Source organism: Notolepis coatsorum (genome assembly GCF_963971535.1).
Source record: "Notolepis coatsorum genome assembly, chromosome: 9".
NCBI classification, from domain to species: Eukaryota; Metazoa; Chordata; class Actinopteri; order Aulopiformes; family Paralepididae; genus Notolepis; species Notolepis coatsorum.
This window is the reverse complement of record NC_140173.1, coordinates 115,770,364-115,788,462: the sequence shown is the minus strand read 5'-3', so window position 1 is coordinate 115,788,462 and position 18,099 is coordinate 115,770,364. Positions and strand designations below refer to the sequence as shown.

Here is an 18,099-nt window from a genome sequence, read left to right as displayed (position 1 = left end):
CACGCTCGGGAGGTTCCGTCCTAGGACGGTTACGGCGCTGTCTCACGTCGCGTTTTCACCGACGCCTCCCTCGCTGGTGATGCGTCGGGCCAACGCAGTAGGGGGCAGCTGGCAAACCATGCTGCCCGGTCTGCGCTACGTTCAATGTGTTGGTGTTGAAAGCGGTCCTTCTGGTCCACAAATGGTGTTGATCAGGACGGACGATACGACGTCAGTGTCGTGTATCGACAGACAGGGAGGAGTACGCTCCCCCTGTCTGCACCAGGCGGCGGGCGGCTGGCTATGGGCGTCCTCCATCTGCGCGGCCTAAGGGCTCCCCACATCCCCGGCAGGGAGAATGTGGGTGCAGGTGTACTGTCGCGGGGCGGCCCTCATCCTGACGGGTGAGGATTGCGTCTGGACATGGCCAGGCAGGTCTGGGACCGATGCCGTGCCGCCAGGGATTCTTCCCCATACATCTGTTAGGTCAGTTGTTGGGACGGGTACGTTGAGGGGCGCAGGTTCTTGATCCTGATGGTGTTACCATCTGGAATGCGCATGCTCCCTCCACTGTCGCGCTTACGCGGGCAGATGACGTATGTTCCAAGTGTGGTGTAAGGCGGGGGGCCAGGACTCAGTCTCCTGCCCCCTGGATGCTGTCCTTAGTTACCTCCAGTCTCTCCTTGATAGACTGTCGGCTTCGACGGTGAGGGTATATGCAGCAGCTATATCCTCCTATCATGAGGGGTTTGAGGGGATGTCTTGTTCAGCCACCCTCTTGTGAAGCGTTTCCTGCTTGGCGCTCGACGCGTTAAGCCGGTGCAACGCTCCTTGGCTCCGACTTGGGATCTTCAATTGGTCCTCGGTCGGTTGTCCTTGGCCCCGTTTGAGCCGCTCGAGCGGGCGCCGTTGGGACAGCTGTCCTTCAGGACCGCGTTCCTTCTGGCTGTCACTTCCGCTAAACGCGTAGGTGAGCTCTGTGCTCTCTCGGTACGTCCAGAGTGCCTGTCTTTTCGGACCGATTGCGGTGTCACTCTGCGACCTAATCCTGCTTTCGTGCCTAAGAATATCCGGAGTTCCTTCCGCTCCCGGGATATTGTGGTTCAGGCGTTTCGTCCTCCTCCTCACACTGGTGAGTTAGATGCGGGCCTTCACCTGTCATGTCCAGTCCGTGCTTGGGGATTTACCTCAGCCGTACTCAGGATTTCAGGGTTACCGACCAGCTTTTTGTCTGTTACGGTGGGGCTCGTGCTGGTAAGGCACTGTCGGAGCAGCGCCTGTCCCATTGGTTGTGCGAGGGTGTTACCCTCTGCTACACGCTGGCTGGGCAGGATCCCCCTGGGGGCGTCAGGGCGCACTCCACTCGTGGGGTGGCTGCCTCTGCCGCTCTCCTGGGTGGGGCCTCGGTGGAGGCCATCTGTGCTGCAGCTTCATGGTCCTCCCCGGGCTCCTTTGTAAGGTTTTTCCTCATGGACATGACCGGGGGTTCTGTCTCCCAGGCGGTTCTGGGGTCTGTGGCCTTTCCTGCTTCCCGTCCTTTGGTCGGGTAGCAGGGGTGTATGGGTATGGGCCGCAGTGTGTTGAGTCACACGTGGTTCCGCCTGTACGGTGTGTTCAAGGGGTTCTGGCTCCCTCTTGTTCGCATTCAGGTGGAGTTGACTGCGCCCCCCCTTCGTTAGGAAGGATGGGGTGACAGGGCTCCCCGCACCCCTTGATGTGGGCTTACGGGTCCTCAGGGGGTACATCTGTCGGGTCTCGCGCCCGCTCTTCCCCATTATCTCGTAAGGCTCAGAGCGGGACGCGATGCAATACGAAATATAACGATAGGTTATGTAGATAACCTAGTTATATTAGTATTGGCTAAGCGTCCCGCTCTGCGCGCCCTGAGTTCCCTCTTGAGGGATCTTTTCCTGGGACGGGTTTTGGCGAGGAAGGGTGTTTCATGACCAGGGTCATGGTTATATGGGCGGTGCCACCATAAGGGGCGGGGCCCCATACAGGTGGGGTGCATGTGTTTTTGTTCGTGGGAGATACATTAGGTATCACAGGAGATAGGAGTATCTCGTAAGGCTCAGAGCGGGACGCTTAGCCAATACTAATATAACTAGGTTATCTACATAACCTATCGTTATCATGCGGTGCACACTCCTATGCAGAGCTTTCTCTAGGCCTGTACGTTACAGCCTGATAAACGGCTCTGCCAAAGAGAGACTCAATCTGCACCAAATCCAAACATCTGTGACCAAATTAGTTTGAAAGAAGATGTGGCTATACAGAGTATCACAAATAAACGAAAATTAAGCTTCAAGAACTTTTATGAGTTATGCAGTGATGTAGTTATCAGAAAAGTAAACAGACTATCTTTTCTGCATAAAGAACCCATACCTTTATGCGCTCATCGTAATTTCCATGGATACGGTGAATAAACAAGGCTACACAGACGCCGTGAAATTACACGATTTCACTTTTTAAAACTTGTTTTGTTATTTATAAAATAAACTGAAAAATATGGGGGGGGGGGGGGGGGGGCTATAATATAATATTATTTATTCAATGTGTTAAGGGGAAATACTAAGAGTATAAGTAGCACAGGTTAGTTTACTTCTCTGGACACTGGACAGAGATTTTTGACAGTGGAATGTCATACAACTCTCTGCGTAGGAGAATGCGTGCAGTGCTACAGTGCTACAGTGCTACCCTAACCCTGCAATTTAGTGTGACAGGCCAGAGCACGGCTGACGCAACTCTATTGTTTGTCTCTGACAGCGAGGAAACCTAAATAGATGCTAATACGCAGGAGGATGCTGAGAGCGGGAGGCTCTAGGATAACATTACAGGATACTGTTTATATTATGTCAATATTGCAATATGGCTTATGTCACATGGTTCAGTCTACGTTTAGTAGTTTATCATCAAGAGTAGACAGAAGTGTGGTTTTCTATGAATAGCCATTCATGTGACTAAATATGATCCTTTCCAGTCCTGTGTCAGTTGTATTTAAATATAAATGTACAACAAGGTTGTGCCAATGTTGTACAACAATCTTAATTGTCCATGTGGTGCTTTAGATAAAAGTGTGTTCCATTACATTAGTAATCATTGTTTATTATAAATGTATTGAACTACCCCTGGGATATACAGCCTCAGTAACCTAATGATGCAAAAAGAAGTAGTGCACTGTTTCCACAGCCACTCTTGTTAACTAAAGAGAGACACTATCAATGTTTTTTTTTCTTCTTCTCGTTTTTCAATTACAGTATGTAGAGAGATTTATCTACATGGGACCTGAATCATTGTTGAAGTAAATGGGAGTCATGTAGCTTCACAGAAAATCTGACAGCAAAGTATCGAATCGCAACAACCGTAGTGAATGTCAGCCAGCTGAACAATGAATGAGTGCCAAAACTCATGCGCTACAATTCAGTTAATTACAGTGATTCAAGAATGTCTACAAAATAAGAAGGATAGAGTGTCAGTTTGCATGATTCCTGAGCGCAGGGACAGACGAGATGGCAGATACAACCACATGACCTCTGTGACCCCACCTTGACCCCGCCTTGACCTCACTCCACTGTATGTTATTCATGTACGTGGTCACTGTTCAGAGAGGAAACGTCTTTAAGCTACAGCAGGGGATCAGGTTTATAGGCCTCCTATATGACTTCTGATGCAAGTTGCTAAGTGTATTAGAGCATATTTCTGTTGCCCTGGTCATAACACTAACCCTATCCCTAACAATAACCCTAACACTAACTGTAACCCTAACCCTCACAATAACCCTAACAATAACCATAACCCTAACAATAACCCTAACACTAACCATAACCATAACCCTAACACTAACCATAACCATAACAATAACCCTAACACTAACCGTAACATAACCCTAACAATAACACTAACTGTAACAATAACCCTCCCCCACCACACACCTTGTCCATCCACCATCATGCGGAGGGTCCCCAGTAGTTTGAACTGGACCGGGGCATGTCAGAGCGCAGCAGGGTCTTTATCCTCTCTGTTACCCCGTCCTCCAGCATCTGCACTTTATTAGTGGCTGCAACATACACATAGCAGAGAGAGAGAGAGAGAGAGAGAGAGAGAGAGAGAGAGAGAGAGAGAGAGAGAGAGAGAGAGAGAGAGAGAGAGAGAGAGAGAGAGAGAGAGAGAGAGAGAGAGAGAGAGAGAGAGAGAGAGAGAGAGAGAGAGAGAGAGAGAGAGAGAGAGAGAGAGAGAGAGAGAGAGAGAGAGAGAGAGAGAGAGAGAGAGAGAGAGAGAGAGAGAGAGAGAGAGAGAGAGAGAGAGAGAGAGAGAGAGAGAGAGAGAGAGAGAGAGAGAGAGAGAGAGAGAGAGAGAGAGAGAGAGAGAGAGAGAGAGAGAGAGTGCAGTTATGTTCATGCACAAGACAAAACAGTTCAAGCCACTGGGTGCTCATGCATGCTGTATAACAGTCACTCATGTAGTGTATATAAAACAAATATATTCTGAGTCAAAACACATATACATTACTATATGTACACATACTTTGTACTACAGTTTAAAAGTGATTACAAGTCTGATTAGCCTTCAACCAGTGTAAATGTGCCAGAATTAGCTAATTAGCTTATAGTGGATGGTATGCAATTCCAGATTTTACTACCCTTTACTGACAACACTCTTTGGCCATAAGTAGTGCATCTATATGTCACCTCACAGCCCCCTCTGCAAGTGGCCCTAGTGGTGGAGCCACTGACGGTCTTCTGTATAATTAATTCACTTAGCAGGAGGGGGGGGGGGGGGGGGGGGGGTTGCATGTCCATTCAAGATCTTATACATGGAACACACATATTTAAAGTTTGTAAGATTATCAAACTCAATAGGTTGTGTTTCTCAAGGATGTTGCCGTAATGATGAGGGAACGGTTTCCCGACGAAAGGTTTACGTTTGGTTTGGGGTGTAACGATGCATCGATTAATCGAAATGCATCGATTCTAATGTGTTCGATTCGATGCATCGATTTGAATATGTTAGTATCGATTATAATATAATATAATATAATATTATAAAAAAATATATATTTGTGTGTATTGTTTTTATTGACCTATAGTCCATTCATGCTGAGTGAATCAGTTCCCCCAGCCACATTTGTGTATTCAAAATTTTTTGGGGAATTAACTGATAGAAAATGTATCGAAAATTAATCGAATCGAATCATGGTCAAATGAAGAGATTTCATGATGCATTGAATCGGTGCCTGAAGAATCGTAATCGAATCGAATCGTTGTGTGGTCGAATCGTTACACACCCCTAATTGTTACACCTGTGAGAGACCAGTTTATGAAGCAATACTCATATATGTGAGAAGATCATTGAGTGCATGGACATTCTTGCCGCATCTACTATAGAGATGACCTAATTTGCCTGAAGTTACTCAGATTGAATATCCCTGTTTGTGATTTTCTTCCACATGATTTTTAAACAAGAGTGTAGTGTCTAGACTGACACCATGATACTTCAATCCATGCACTGTTAATGCTCTACCGCCTTCAGAAAAACATTAGAGAAAACACACCCCCATCCCTTCAAGTGTGTGTTTAGATTATTACCAGGAATGGCCAGGTTTCTGAGCGCACTCAGTCCAGCGTGTTGGACAGATACGTCTCCCTCGTCCACGTGCTGCTCCAGCAGGCTGAGGATGTGAGGAACCACACCTAGCTCCAACATCTTCACGCAGTTACTGTCTGAGAGACACACAGAGACACAGGAGGGAAGACGATTCATTCATTGAACCCTAGCAACCAAAGAAAAATGTGGACATCCCATGTATTTACAGTTGTAAAATCAATCCAAATCACTTGGGAGAATGTGATATCAACCCCTGCTGTACATTATCTATGAATTAACATAATACAGTACTCTAATTTACAATTAGATCATTTAGATAATAAAGTTTGAAAATATTGTTACTCTGAAAACGTTTAATATATATTATATACGTATATATAGTTCTTTGTCTGAGGTACTCATTATTATTGTACACATCACTTCAAGGTTACAGCATGTAATATGTGTTCTTATACTTTACATAGTAAGCAGAGTAAGTAAACTTTGATCCCCTGGACTGGTGCAGCCTAGTGTTTACATGGTGACCTAAAAGTGAAATAGGGCGATTCCTTGTGATCCTATTCTACCAAGAGACATTAATGGTACCTGAGGAAGAGTTGTAAGTTGTAACACCTGTCCTTGTTTGCACATGTGCTGCAGTTCAATGAATGATGGCATTTTCACTTTTACAAGTGATATTTTTGTTCTACATGTTAAAATAAGTGTTAGCTCTACATTCCGACAGCCATCGCTGATATAGTGTTGATCAGTAACATGGGTCTCCCAGTCCCTCTGCTCTGCAGTAAACATAAAATAAATGTTCTGATATATCCCATTTATCCCCGCTTTATCCAATCAGGAGAGAGAACTCTCACTGCAAAAATTGTCTGACAAAAATAAGAAATAAAACTTAGTTTTAAGCAAATATGTGCTTGAAACAAGTAAAATAATCTGCCAGTGCATTAAGCTAATTTGGCTTGGTAAGATTTCTTGAAATTAGTAAAAATATCTAGGGTTCTCTCTCCTGATTGGATAAAGTGGGAACAGGATACCAGAATACATAACTCAATGCATCTTAACATGAACATAAACAGGAAAGACATCTTTAGGCCATCCTATAACAAAATAAGAACGAACTAAATAGGCCTAACAATAATAGCCAACACAACTAGGCTACACTCATTCACTATCTGAGTTACAGTGATGGCAAAAGTAGGGTCTGGGCACTCCAACTAAGCAGAGCTTGTGTGCCAACTGGTTGCACATCCAACACTTCTCCCATACCTCCCCTAAACGGCTGTTGGAGAACGTTTCCATACAAACCAAACAAAAACAATCATCTTCATCTGATGAAGACTCCTCCTGTCTCTTTTTCTTCTTCTTGCTGGCTGCCTTTTCCAGCTGGGTGGAGTACACTGGGATGTACTAGGCTTGGCAGGTGGTCTAGGCTGGGATGTACTAGGCTTGGCAGGTGGTCTAGGCTGGGATGTACTAGGCTTGGCAGATGGTCTAGGCTGGGATGTACTAGGCTTGGCAGATGGTCTAGGCTGGGATGTACTAGGCTTGGTAGGTAGTCTAGGCTGGGATGTACTAGGCTTGGTAGGTGGGCTGGCGTGCATTGGGCTCTGCTCGGTCTGTCCTCAGCTCATCCATCACCTCCAAGTTGGTGAAGAAACGGTCCATGTTGTGCTCATTAAAGCACTGTCATGTGCTTGTCACATGTGACAACCAACCCCAAAGAAAATGTGACGACCAACCCCAACTGGAATGTCTTGCTAGTATCAAGGCTAACAACCATCTACAAATGTGTTAGTTAGCCAACAACAATCTAAACTATAGCTTTCCCTTCACACCTTTTAAGGGTAACAATTGTTTCATTATAAACCAATTGTGTAAAAGCCTAGAAGAAAAATACGGAGGAGCTGAATATTTACAATTCCACATGAAAAACACAAAAAGTCCTCTCACCTAAAGTTCAGCTGTCTTACTCCAAAGAAGACTATGTAGGTGAGCTCTGATCCCAATTCTGGACATTTCCATACCAAAATATGAGAGAAAGAGAAAGGAGATGGTAGCGAAATATAATGAATGTGACAACCTACCCGTGTGACAACCATCCCCGTTCTCCCCTAGTATAGGCAAGGTAGATTCATTAGTAGCAATGTGCATAATAGTAAAAGACAGAAGGTTAATCGTTCTTCTTCTTCTTCTTCTTCTTCTTCTTCTTCTTCTTCTTCTTCTTCTTCTTCTTCTTCTTCTTCTTCTTCTTCTTCTTCTTCTTCTTCTTCTTCTTCTTCTTCTTCTTCTTCTTCTTCTTCTTCTTCTTCTTCTTCTTCTTCTTCTTCTTCTTAATTTCAGATATTGATTGAAGAAGTGTGTTTTTAGTCAACGGCGGAAAATGTTGCGAGTTTCGGCTGTCCTGACTGTTGTGGGAAGTTCATTCCACCATTGTGGAGCAATGGACAATTGTATATTTTGACAAAATCCTACACAAGTTACATTTTAAAGTACAGAGACAGAGAATGGTAATGATCATTATCCTGAGGGAAATAATACAAAAAAGAAATAATAATTATAATAATAGAAAGAAAGAGAGGGAACCAATAAAGAGGATGATATAAACAACAGAGGCAGGAGCACTCATTCAAGGGTACTACGACTATGCTTGCACATCATGGTACCAAAGCACCTCAAAGGCGCTAAAAACAAGATTACAAACATCACAAAACAAACTGGTCAGACTTCTACTTGACCTTACCCCTAGAACCCACCTCACCCCTGCCCACTTTGACAACCTAGGATGGCTTAGAGTAGACAACAGAGTACAGCAACTTGCAATGGGCCTGGTCTACAAGATACACTATACGACTAAGGTACCCATGTACATGTCAAAATACTTCCCAGAGGTCAGTGAATACCACGACCACAACACCAGAGGAAGCTCAACAAATCATGTTAAACCCAGATTCGGCTCAAACAAGGGACTAAACACGTTTCGCAATTATGCCACATCAATGTGGAACGCCCTACTCAAAGCTGTAAAGGAATGTGAATCCCTACCCACATTCAAAACCGCTCTTAAAGAGCACCTACGGGAGGCTGCAATTCGAAACTGGCCACCGTAAATGTCCAAACCCCCCCACCCCCACCCCCTCCTAATAGACAGTCTCCTCCCCACCGCATGTATATTATTCTCTCCCCGCCGTATGTATATTTCTCTCCCACCCACCCACCCCCTCCAAATGTACAGTCTCCTCCCCACCGTATGTATATAATTCTCTCCCCACCGTATGTATATTTCTCTCCCACCCACCCATCCCCTCCTAATGTACAGTCCCCTCCCCATCATATGTATATACTCTGTCAGGATCTATGGGTAACAGTACTGTATATTTGAATATCGTATATGTCACAAATGTAACAGTACTAAATACCTGTATGTCATGTATGTCCCTATGCCATAAATGTGATGTATGTCATAAATGTCACTATGAATTGAAAATGGGGGACCCTGATGTAAACAAGACAAACGTCTTTCTCTGGTCTGCATCCCCTTAAAGGATAACTCCAACATTTTGGGAAATTAGCTTATTTAACATCTTCCCTGGAGTTAGACAAGAAGATACATACCTTTTTTGTCTCTGTGCATGCATTAGGCTTAGGGAACAGACGCTCCGTTAGCATGATTTGATTTGATTTGATTTTTATTTAGTACATACAATTTATACAATAGTATAAAAACAAGGGGTACAAGGATAACATGTGAAAGTCTGTCGACTTGTTTCCAACATGGTCCCAAGAAAAATACAATACATCACAAAGAAAGAGTTAAGATAAAATAGATACAACAAGTAGATAAAATAGACAACACAATTTTCTAAGAGCCTCATTACAGCATGTCATGTTCCTGTTCTTCAAGAGTGGTGGCCAAGCACCCTCTGCAACCTATTGTTGCAGATGTCGCTTCACACCCCTCTTGAAGACAGCAATAGTGGGGGAGTTTTGGATGGCCCTGGGCAGAGAGTTCCACAGCCGGCAGGCTGTAGACAGAAAGCCATTCTGTGAATAGGAACCCTTTCTAGGCTCATAAACTGAGAGCTGTCCAGACCGTAACTGTCGTCCGTGGACCTGGCCACGCAGGACAATACGAGAGCATAAATATCTGGGGGCAGATCCATTTAACATTTTATACATATGTCCCAGTTTCAGAAAGGAGACCCTCTGCTCCACAGGGAGCCATCCCACCTCATTGAAGTGACATGGCTCAATATGGGTTCGAGGTGGCAGATTTAGGACCAATCGTATGGTCTTATTTTGGCTGGTTTGTAGCCTGTGTTTACATTCCACTGTAACACCACTATACCAGTACGTACTTGCATAGTCATATTGGCTGAGGATCATGCAGTTGGCAAGCAGTTTCATAGTTTCCAGTGATAAGAACCTCTTTTTTCTGTGCAAAAATGTCACCCTTGTGTTAACTTTTTTGATCACCTTCAGGGCCATTGTTTTCCCTGAGAGTGTTTGGTCGAGGTCTGCACCTAGGTATTTAACACAGTCTCTAGACTCGACACTGAAGCCATTACAGCTTATCTCAAGTCGGGAACATTCCTTTAATTTATGTTTTGAGCTGAATAGAATTGACTCAGTTTTTCCAAGGTGAATAGATAATCTGTTGTCAACTAACCATTGTGAAGGCTTTCCAGCTCCCTACTGAGACCGGCTTGTATTTCTGCCGTGTCGTCTCCAGATACCAGAAGTGCTGAGTCGTCAGCATACAGTAGGAGTCTGCAGGATACTGCAGACACCATGTCATTAACATATAGTGAAAATAGCACTGGAGCAAGGATGCTGCCTTGCGGCACCCCACATGTTATTTCATTATATGAAGATGCGACACCATTTATGTTCACAACCTGGGTCCTCCCAGTCAAGTACGACCTGAACCATCTCACCGACCCATCGTCCATCCCACAGGCTTTGAGCTTCTCAAGCAGGATCTGATGGTCAACAGTATCAAACGCTTTCTGCAGGTCAATCAGAACCATGCCAGTTCGTTTGCCACAGTCCATCTGGGTTCGAATATGGTCAGTGAGATCAATCAGGCAAGCATCCGTAGAATACCCAGGGCGAAAGCCAGACTGGAATTGATAAAGGAGATCTGTCTGTTTAAGAAAATCTGATATTTGATTAAATATGACCTTCTCAAGAGCTTTGGAGATGACGCTGAGGATAGAAACTGGACGATAGTTTCCCTCGTTTGTCCCATCTCCTTTTTTGTGTAGTGGAACCACTCTGGCACATTTTAAGTCATCGGGTACGATACCCTGTTTCAGTGATAGGTTGATGATATGTGTTAGAGGTTCACTAATCTGGTTTGCTCCGTCTTTGATAAACCTCACTGGTAAGCCATCTATTCCAGTAGCTTTATCCTTGCCTAGGGTATTGATCGTTTTTTCTACCAGGGCCATGTCCACTGGTTGTAATTTGAAGGAATCCTGTGCAACCTTATCTGAATAATAATTAAATACATGACTACTACCAAACTGTCCAGTGGGTTCGGGTAACTTCTTCACAAGTGTTGATGCCACTGTAGTGAAAAAATCATTGAATTTTTGGGCCACCCTTGCACTGTCAAAGCAAATTTCATTATCAATATCCAACCCAATCTTTGAAGAAGCTGAACAATTGTTTCTAATGGGAGCCCCCAGATTTTTTAGAGTTTGCCAAAGTTCTTTGGGGGAGTTTTTCACTTCTTGGAATTTTGTTTTGTAGTATTCTATTTTGGCCTTTTTTACCAGGCTGGTTACTCTATTTCGCATGTGTCGATACTCATCGAATAGAGCGCTATCGCCGCATTTTCTAAATGTTGCCAGAGTTTTGTCTCTTAACCGAATTTGTTCTAAGATGTCTGAATCCATCCAGGGTTTGGAACGTTGTTTGACTCTGACAAGCCTGATGGGGCATACTTTGTCTAAAACCGATAGAAATTTTTCATTGACCTGATCCTAACCGTGCTGTGTTTGCCTATCTGGCTGTGACAGATCTTTCTTGTGCAGTATGTGACAAAATGGTCACTGATTCCTAAAGGTAGCACCCCAGATTGACATATTTTTTCTTTGTCAGATGACAAGATCAGGTCAATGATAGATCTGCTAGTCTTAGTAATTCTGGTAAAATCATCAATCAATTGTGTAAAATCAAAAACTGAGCAAAAATTCATAAAATCTGCAAGTAGACCATTGTTTAAATGACTAGTTGGATGGACATTACAGTTAAAATCACCAGTGACAATAACCTCTTGATCTAGAAAACGGTCTGCATTTGCACAGGACTTCTCGAGAAGATGAAAAAAAATTGAGCATTTCGGGGGTCGATAGCAACAACCGACCAGAATAGGTTGTGCAGAATTAGCTTCATCACTGGAAGTGAGGTGGGACAGTACCCTGACGTTCCCTACAGGTTTGTTGATATTCTCATTCCTTCAAAGGATCTGAACCGATTGAAGTTTATGGATACCATGACTTAAAATCCTCTTACCTTGACGATTAAAAGCCTCCCCAATTTAGAAAACAGTAATCCAATGGCACAGAGACAAAAAAGGTATGTATCTTCTTGTCTAACTCCAGGGAAGATGTTAAATAAGCTAATTTCCCAAAATGTTGGAGTTATCCTTTAACAATTGTGTGTATTGAGCCGTACTGTATTGTACCCATTCTGCAATCTGTTAAATAAAGTTTTCATTCATTCTTTCATTCAGAGGCAGAGGAGAGGAGATCAGTCCTCTCCTTTCATTATGAAAGGGGGTCATAAAACCCATTAAGTGTGTGTGGTGGCATCCGTCTTACCGTTCCTGGCAAAGTTTGCGATGGCCAGAGCCCCAGACAGCTGGAGTTGGGTGTTGGAACACTGGAGCCATGAGAGCACGTCCTGGTACACCATGCCTTTGCCCTCGCCAAAACACTTCTGCATGGAATCGTCTGATACACACACACACATACATACATGCATTAACCAAGGAACATCACCTCCTGGTTTGGGAATAGCACTGCACAAGACCGAAGCAGACTACAAAGAGTGACACGTTCAGCCGAACGCACAATTGGAGGGGGGCTCCCCACCCTCCAGAACATTTACAACAAGCGTTGCAGGGGCAAGGCTAAGAGAATCATTAAAGACTCCAGTCACCCGAACAACTGCCTCTTTGAACTGCTGCGGTCAGGCAAGCGATACCGGAGTCTCAAGGCGAGCACAGAAAGACTCAGAAGAAGCTTCTATCCCCAGGCCATCAGGCTGCTAAACGAACAATGAACACTACACAACAACAACCATCAAACGCACATAGCACACACATCCACACGCACACACTCACTTTAAACAAACACACTGTAGCACCCACTCCACACACTTTATAGCACACACCCACTTTAAACAAACACACTGTAGCACCCACTCCCCACACTTTATATTTATTGATGAAGGATTGCACTACAACTCGTACACCTTACTGTAAATTGTACCTAAATTGTACCTCATCCCATTTCTGCTTTGCACTATATAGTACTGTACATTAGTACACTGCATAGTATTGTATATTATATGGTAACTCAGTTACGTCTATTCTGCATCGAACATTGTACATATGTCTATACTGAACACTGTGACCTCATTTTCTACTTCTAAATTACATGCTATACTATGTTATTTGATACTATCTTGTCTAGCACAGTCTCTGGAGCGTAACAGTAAGAAGCATTTTGTATGAAAGTATTCTGTACTTCTGTATGACAACTATTAAAGAAACTTGAAACTTGAAACATAATATACACACACACACACACACACACACACACACACGGCATGGATCATCATAATCATCAAATACATCATATTACTGTAATCAAATAATTGGATTAGCTTGATTAAATACACTTCAATCATGGACAATCAGTCAGCATCGTGACCATTTTCCTGTCTGTACCTTGAAATAGCAACTTGAAGTGGCAAATAGGGGGAAACAAAGATGACTGTGGATGTTAAAGCCATTAGGAGCAGAATCAAGGAGATATTTTGGGTGCAGGGCGTCAGATGGCAAACAAAATACTGTATGTATCCAAAAGAAATACACAAACATAGCATAACTTTGACTTCATATTTAAAAAATAAAATATACTGCAATATACTGTAGATCATTACCGTCCAAATGTATAATTATATCATTATTTGAAATAATTGTCATATATTTCATTTATTTCTGCAAATTTTTGTGGCAAAGCAAAGGGGCTTTTGGAACATACACATGGAGGATAGAGAGCTGACTCCTGCCCTGGGGCAAGGTCGGGCAGCTGTGACTCCTGCCCTGGGGCAAGGTCGGGCAGCTGTGACTCCTGCCCTGGGGCAAGGTCGGGCAGCTGTGACTCCTGCCCTGGGGCAAGGTCGGGCAGCTGTGACTCCTGCCCTGGGGCAAGGTCGAGCAGCTATTGAATTCTGCAGCACATGCAGAGACAGCAGGCAACTGAAGGTCACCTCTGAATCACTCACCCCCCAGAAGCAGAGACACGATGAGGTTGGATGCTATCTTGATGCTGCAGAGGTCGTGTGGGTCTGAGCCGCCCTGCAGGCCCCGGATCATCTCTGAGAGGGCCTCTGGCACGCCCGACTCTGCAAACTGCAGCTTCAGCACATCTGTGATAAAGCATGTGGAGCAGAGTGGTGTTTGCGATGTTAAAGCATCTACCCTCTTGGGGTTTATTTCTTGTATTTATTCAGATAATTAGCTGCTACCAAGGTGGCCACTATTGGGGTCCACATAAAAGTATGAAAAACTGCATCCAGAAAATATCCATACTGAACCACATACATTAATCTGTTCCTACCAAAACCCCCACCCGTACCCCAAACCCTTTACCCTCCCCCAAATACTGGTGTGAAACAATAGTGCAACAATGCAGCAAGTATGTCAACAAAGTAGGACTTCTACACTGGCTGTGTGTGTGTGTTTTGTCTTTTTGTCTATTTATACCAAATTGACAATCAAAATGAAACACAATCTCACGTTTGAATACAATTTCACCTTTTTACTGTTCTCTGGTTTTCAGTTTTTGGTATACCCTTTAATCTATTCCCATGAAAATAAAAGTGATAGATGGTGTTTGTGCACTCGCGTTCTTATGCCTCTGTTGTCTGGTTTCTGTGTTATTGTGACCTCCAGTCTCACCGCTCTCTCCCAGCGAGCCCAGTATTTCCAGTATGACGTGTCTGCGTTCTGCATCAGGGGCCCGTTTGAGCTGGTATGTCAGCACCTCTGCCACAGCCAGATCTGTAAGTGCTTCCCGCGCCGAGTCTGGAATGGCAAGTATCAATCAGTACACAGGTGATATTGGGTGTAACTCTTCACTAAAAACTAAAAGGTAATCATATTATTTTACTGACTTATTGGGAAGCGTTATTATATATAATAATAACTATCTCTCAGTGGCAGCTGCATTTCTTGCCCACTATGCTATCAGAGAGAGAGCAAGAGCAAGAGAGAGAGAGAGAGAGAGAGAGAGAGAGAGAGAGAGCGAGAGAGAGAGAGAGAGAGAGAGAGAGAGAGAGAGAGAGAGAGAGAGAGAGAGAGAGAGAGAGAGAGAGAGAGAGAGAGAGAGAGATAATCACCCATATCGGCCAGGTTACACAAGGCCAGCAGGCACACGTTGACTAAGGGGTCGTTCTCTGGGTATTCCCTCATGATGGCCACCAACCTGGGGATGACTCCACTCTGCACCAGCTGGTCCTGTTGAGCCGCTGGAGGGAGGAGAGAAAGAATGGTGAGAGGGGAGTGAGGGACGGTGTATGTGTGTGTGTGTGTGTGTGTGTGTGTGTGTGTGTGTGTGTGTGTGTGTGTGTGTGTGTGTGTGTGTGTGTGTGTGTGTGTGTGTGTGTGTGTGTGTGTGTGTGTGTGTGTGTGTGTGTGTGTGTGTGTGTGTGTGTGTGTGTAAAAGGATCTTTACAGTACCATAGCCTTCATAGACCTAAGCAAAGCCTTCAACACCATCAGCCGTGAGCTGCTCTGGAAACACCTCAACAAACTTGGGGTACCACCCAAGTTTCTCTCCATCCGTCAGCAGCTGCATGACGGGATGCAAGCCAGAGTTCAGACGGGTGAACTCCAGTCAGAATCCTTTAAGGTTAATGTTGGGGTGAAGCAGGGCTGTGTCTTGGCTCCAGTGCTCTTTAATCTCCTCCTCTCTGCCGTCACCTGCCTCTTCCGCCGAGCCCTGGGACATGAAGATGGTGTCCATGTGGAATACCGCCTTGATGGTAGTCTCTTCAACGTCCGTCGGCTCCAGGCACAAAGACAAAATCCTGCCAAGTATGTGAGCTACAGTACTCTGATGACTGTGCCATCTTAGCTCACAGTCCAGAGTCTATGCAGCATGCTCTCAACACCATATCCAGTCTGTACCAATCCTTCGGTCTCCAGGTCAACATCCAAAAAACCGAAGTCATGTCCCAACTCACTTCCCGAACCTCTACACTTCCCAGTTTTCACATAAACGGTGTTCCACTTAAACCAGTGGATCATTTCTTTATTTTTTTTACTTACATTTTTATTAACATTTAAAGACAAATACTTAGACAATACTACAATAACATCAATAACATAACAGTATACAGACATGGGCCCCTTGAATTACTGTAATACGGCTGCGTTCAGCCGCCCAGACCCCCATAAGAGGGACCCCCCCCCTCCCGCCATCCACCCCTAGAAATAGGGCTCCCCACATCCCAGGTCCGTCCCACGCGGGGCCGAGCACTCAGCGACACGGGTCCCTTGAATTTAATTGGGCCAGGCTCAGTAGAGGAGCGAGGGGTGGTACTCCCCCTCCCACCGAGCCAAGCCCGCTACCTCCCATGTCACTAAGCACCCCACCCCACGCACAACGACCCCACAACATACAAGACCCCACTCTTCCGGGCCAAACCTCGGAAACGATGCCCCCCCCTGACATCCCCCCCCTGAGTTAAGCCCGTAGAACTCCCCCTTATCCCAGGTCGATGCGCGTGGAGCCGCGCCCCCAGCGACACGGGTCCCTTGAATTAATTCGGCCAGGCCCAGTAGAGGGGAGGGAAGGGGACTCCCCCCCACCGAGCCAAGCCCGCTACCTCCCATGTCACGAGAGCCCCACCCAATGCACACCGACCCCGCAACACACAAGACCCCACTGGGCAAAGCCCCGGCCCGGTGACCAGACCGCCCAGGCCACGGTGGCCGAGGGCCCCAGGAAACCCCACCCATACCGATACCACAACATGCAAGGCCCCCCTCTCCCGGGTCAAACCGCCGGAACGATGGCCCCTCCCCCCGACATTCCCCCCCGCTGAACTCAGCCTGCCCACATGAAAATAAAATAAGCTATATGGCTAGCACTCTTTGCCTCCGTTGGCGGGTTGGAGGGGAATCCGCTCTCCTATGGGAGAAGCCCCCCCCTAGTGACGGAGATATCCCCGATGGAGATTCTCCAAGCCTCTATCATTGTCCAACATCTTTTGAATTCCTGTCCTTCACAAATGTCCATGTGCACATTTAAAGCAACTGCTATTCTAACATAACTCAGACTCTAACACAACTCAAAGAAAAAAGACAACATTGGTGCTCCCATGGTGTTAGAGCATCTCAATCGTATCCCTCTGTTCCCCGTTGGAAGGGTGAGGAGTAATGGCTCTCCTAGTGAGAGGGCTCCCCCTAGTGGCGAAGTGCGCACTATATAAGTCCAACATTCGTTCTGTGGATGGCCTCAGAGCTCCCGGTCAATGTTCTGAATTTGTCTTTCTTATGTTCATGTTCATTTGTATTGTGTGTCACGTGTAATCCTGTAGTTCCTTCATACCAGTCCATCGTATATTATTCCCCAATATGTTTCCTAATCAGCGTGTCCCTTTTTTAAATATAAAATACATTTTAAATAGTTTGTGTATAACGTGTGTATTGTAAATCATAGTGTTAATTATTCTAAATTCTGGTGTTATAGTTTTATACTACTTGGGGTAACTGTTGAATTATCTTTCCTCTGTTGTATCTATTCTCATCCCCAGGTCCCCTGTGTGTATGTTTGTATTGGGTACTCTTCCACGTTGATTTTGTCTTGTATCTTTCCTTGGATCACTGTGTCCCTTCATGCCCCTTTCTCGTGTCCCTTTGTCGCTCTTCATAGTTGATCTGCTTTGAATCGGTTCAGGTCCCCTCTTTTCCTCCTCCCGTCCTCCTCTCCACATCCTCGTCTCTCGGTTCTGGTCCACCTGCGCGCCCTCTCCATCCTCTGCGTCAGCGTAGGCCTAGGCCGTAGGCCTCTCTCCTTCCCCTCCTGGCTCCTTCCATCCTCTCCGCGCCGTGTCCCTTGCCGCCTCCTGCACGTTGTTGGGACCTGGTTCCTTTCATTTTCTGAATTTTCTTTATTTCTACATAGCTCCGACGTTTCCTTGCCACCTCCGTTGGATTTTTCAGTGTTGCATTGTATGCTCCGCATTGCTCCTAATCCAATCTGCGTGGTGGTCTGG

The 18,099-nt window shown here is 45.3% G+C and overlaps 1 protein-coding gene across 1 annotated transcript in view; it reads right to left on the bottom strand.

Moving 5' to 3' along the window:
* The window catches only part of LOC311234261 (rap1 GTPase-GDP dissociation stimulator 1-B), a 119,001-nt gene that overhangs the window by 20,900 nt on the left and 80,002 nt on the right, over window positions 1-18,099 (bottom strand). The window contains 7 exon segments of the mRNA XM_084321398.1: window positions 3,912-3,965; window positions 3,968-4,036; window positions 5,565-5,699; window positions 12,408-12,539; window positions 14,101-14,244; window positions 14,777-14,902; window positions 15,217-15,345. Coding sequence (XP_084177524.1) covers window positions 3,912-3,965; window positions 3,968-4,036; window positions 5,565-5,699; window positions 12,408-12,539; window positions 14,101-14,244; window positions 14,777-14,902; window positions 15,217-15,345 — 789 coding nt within the window.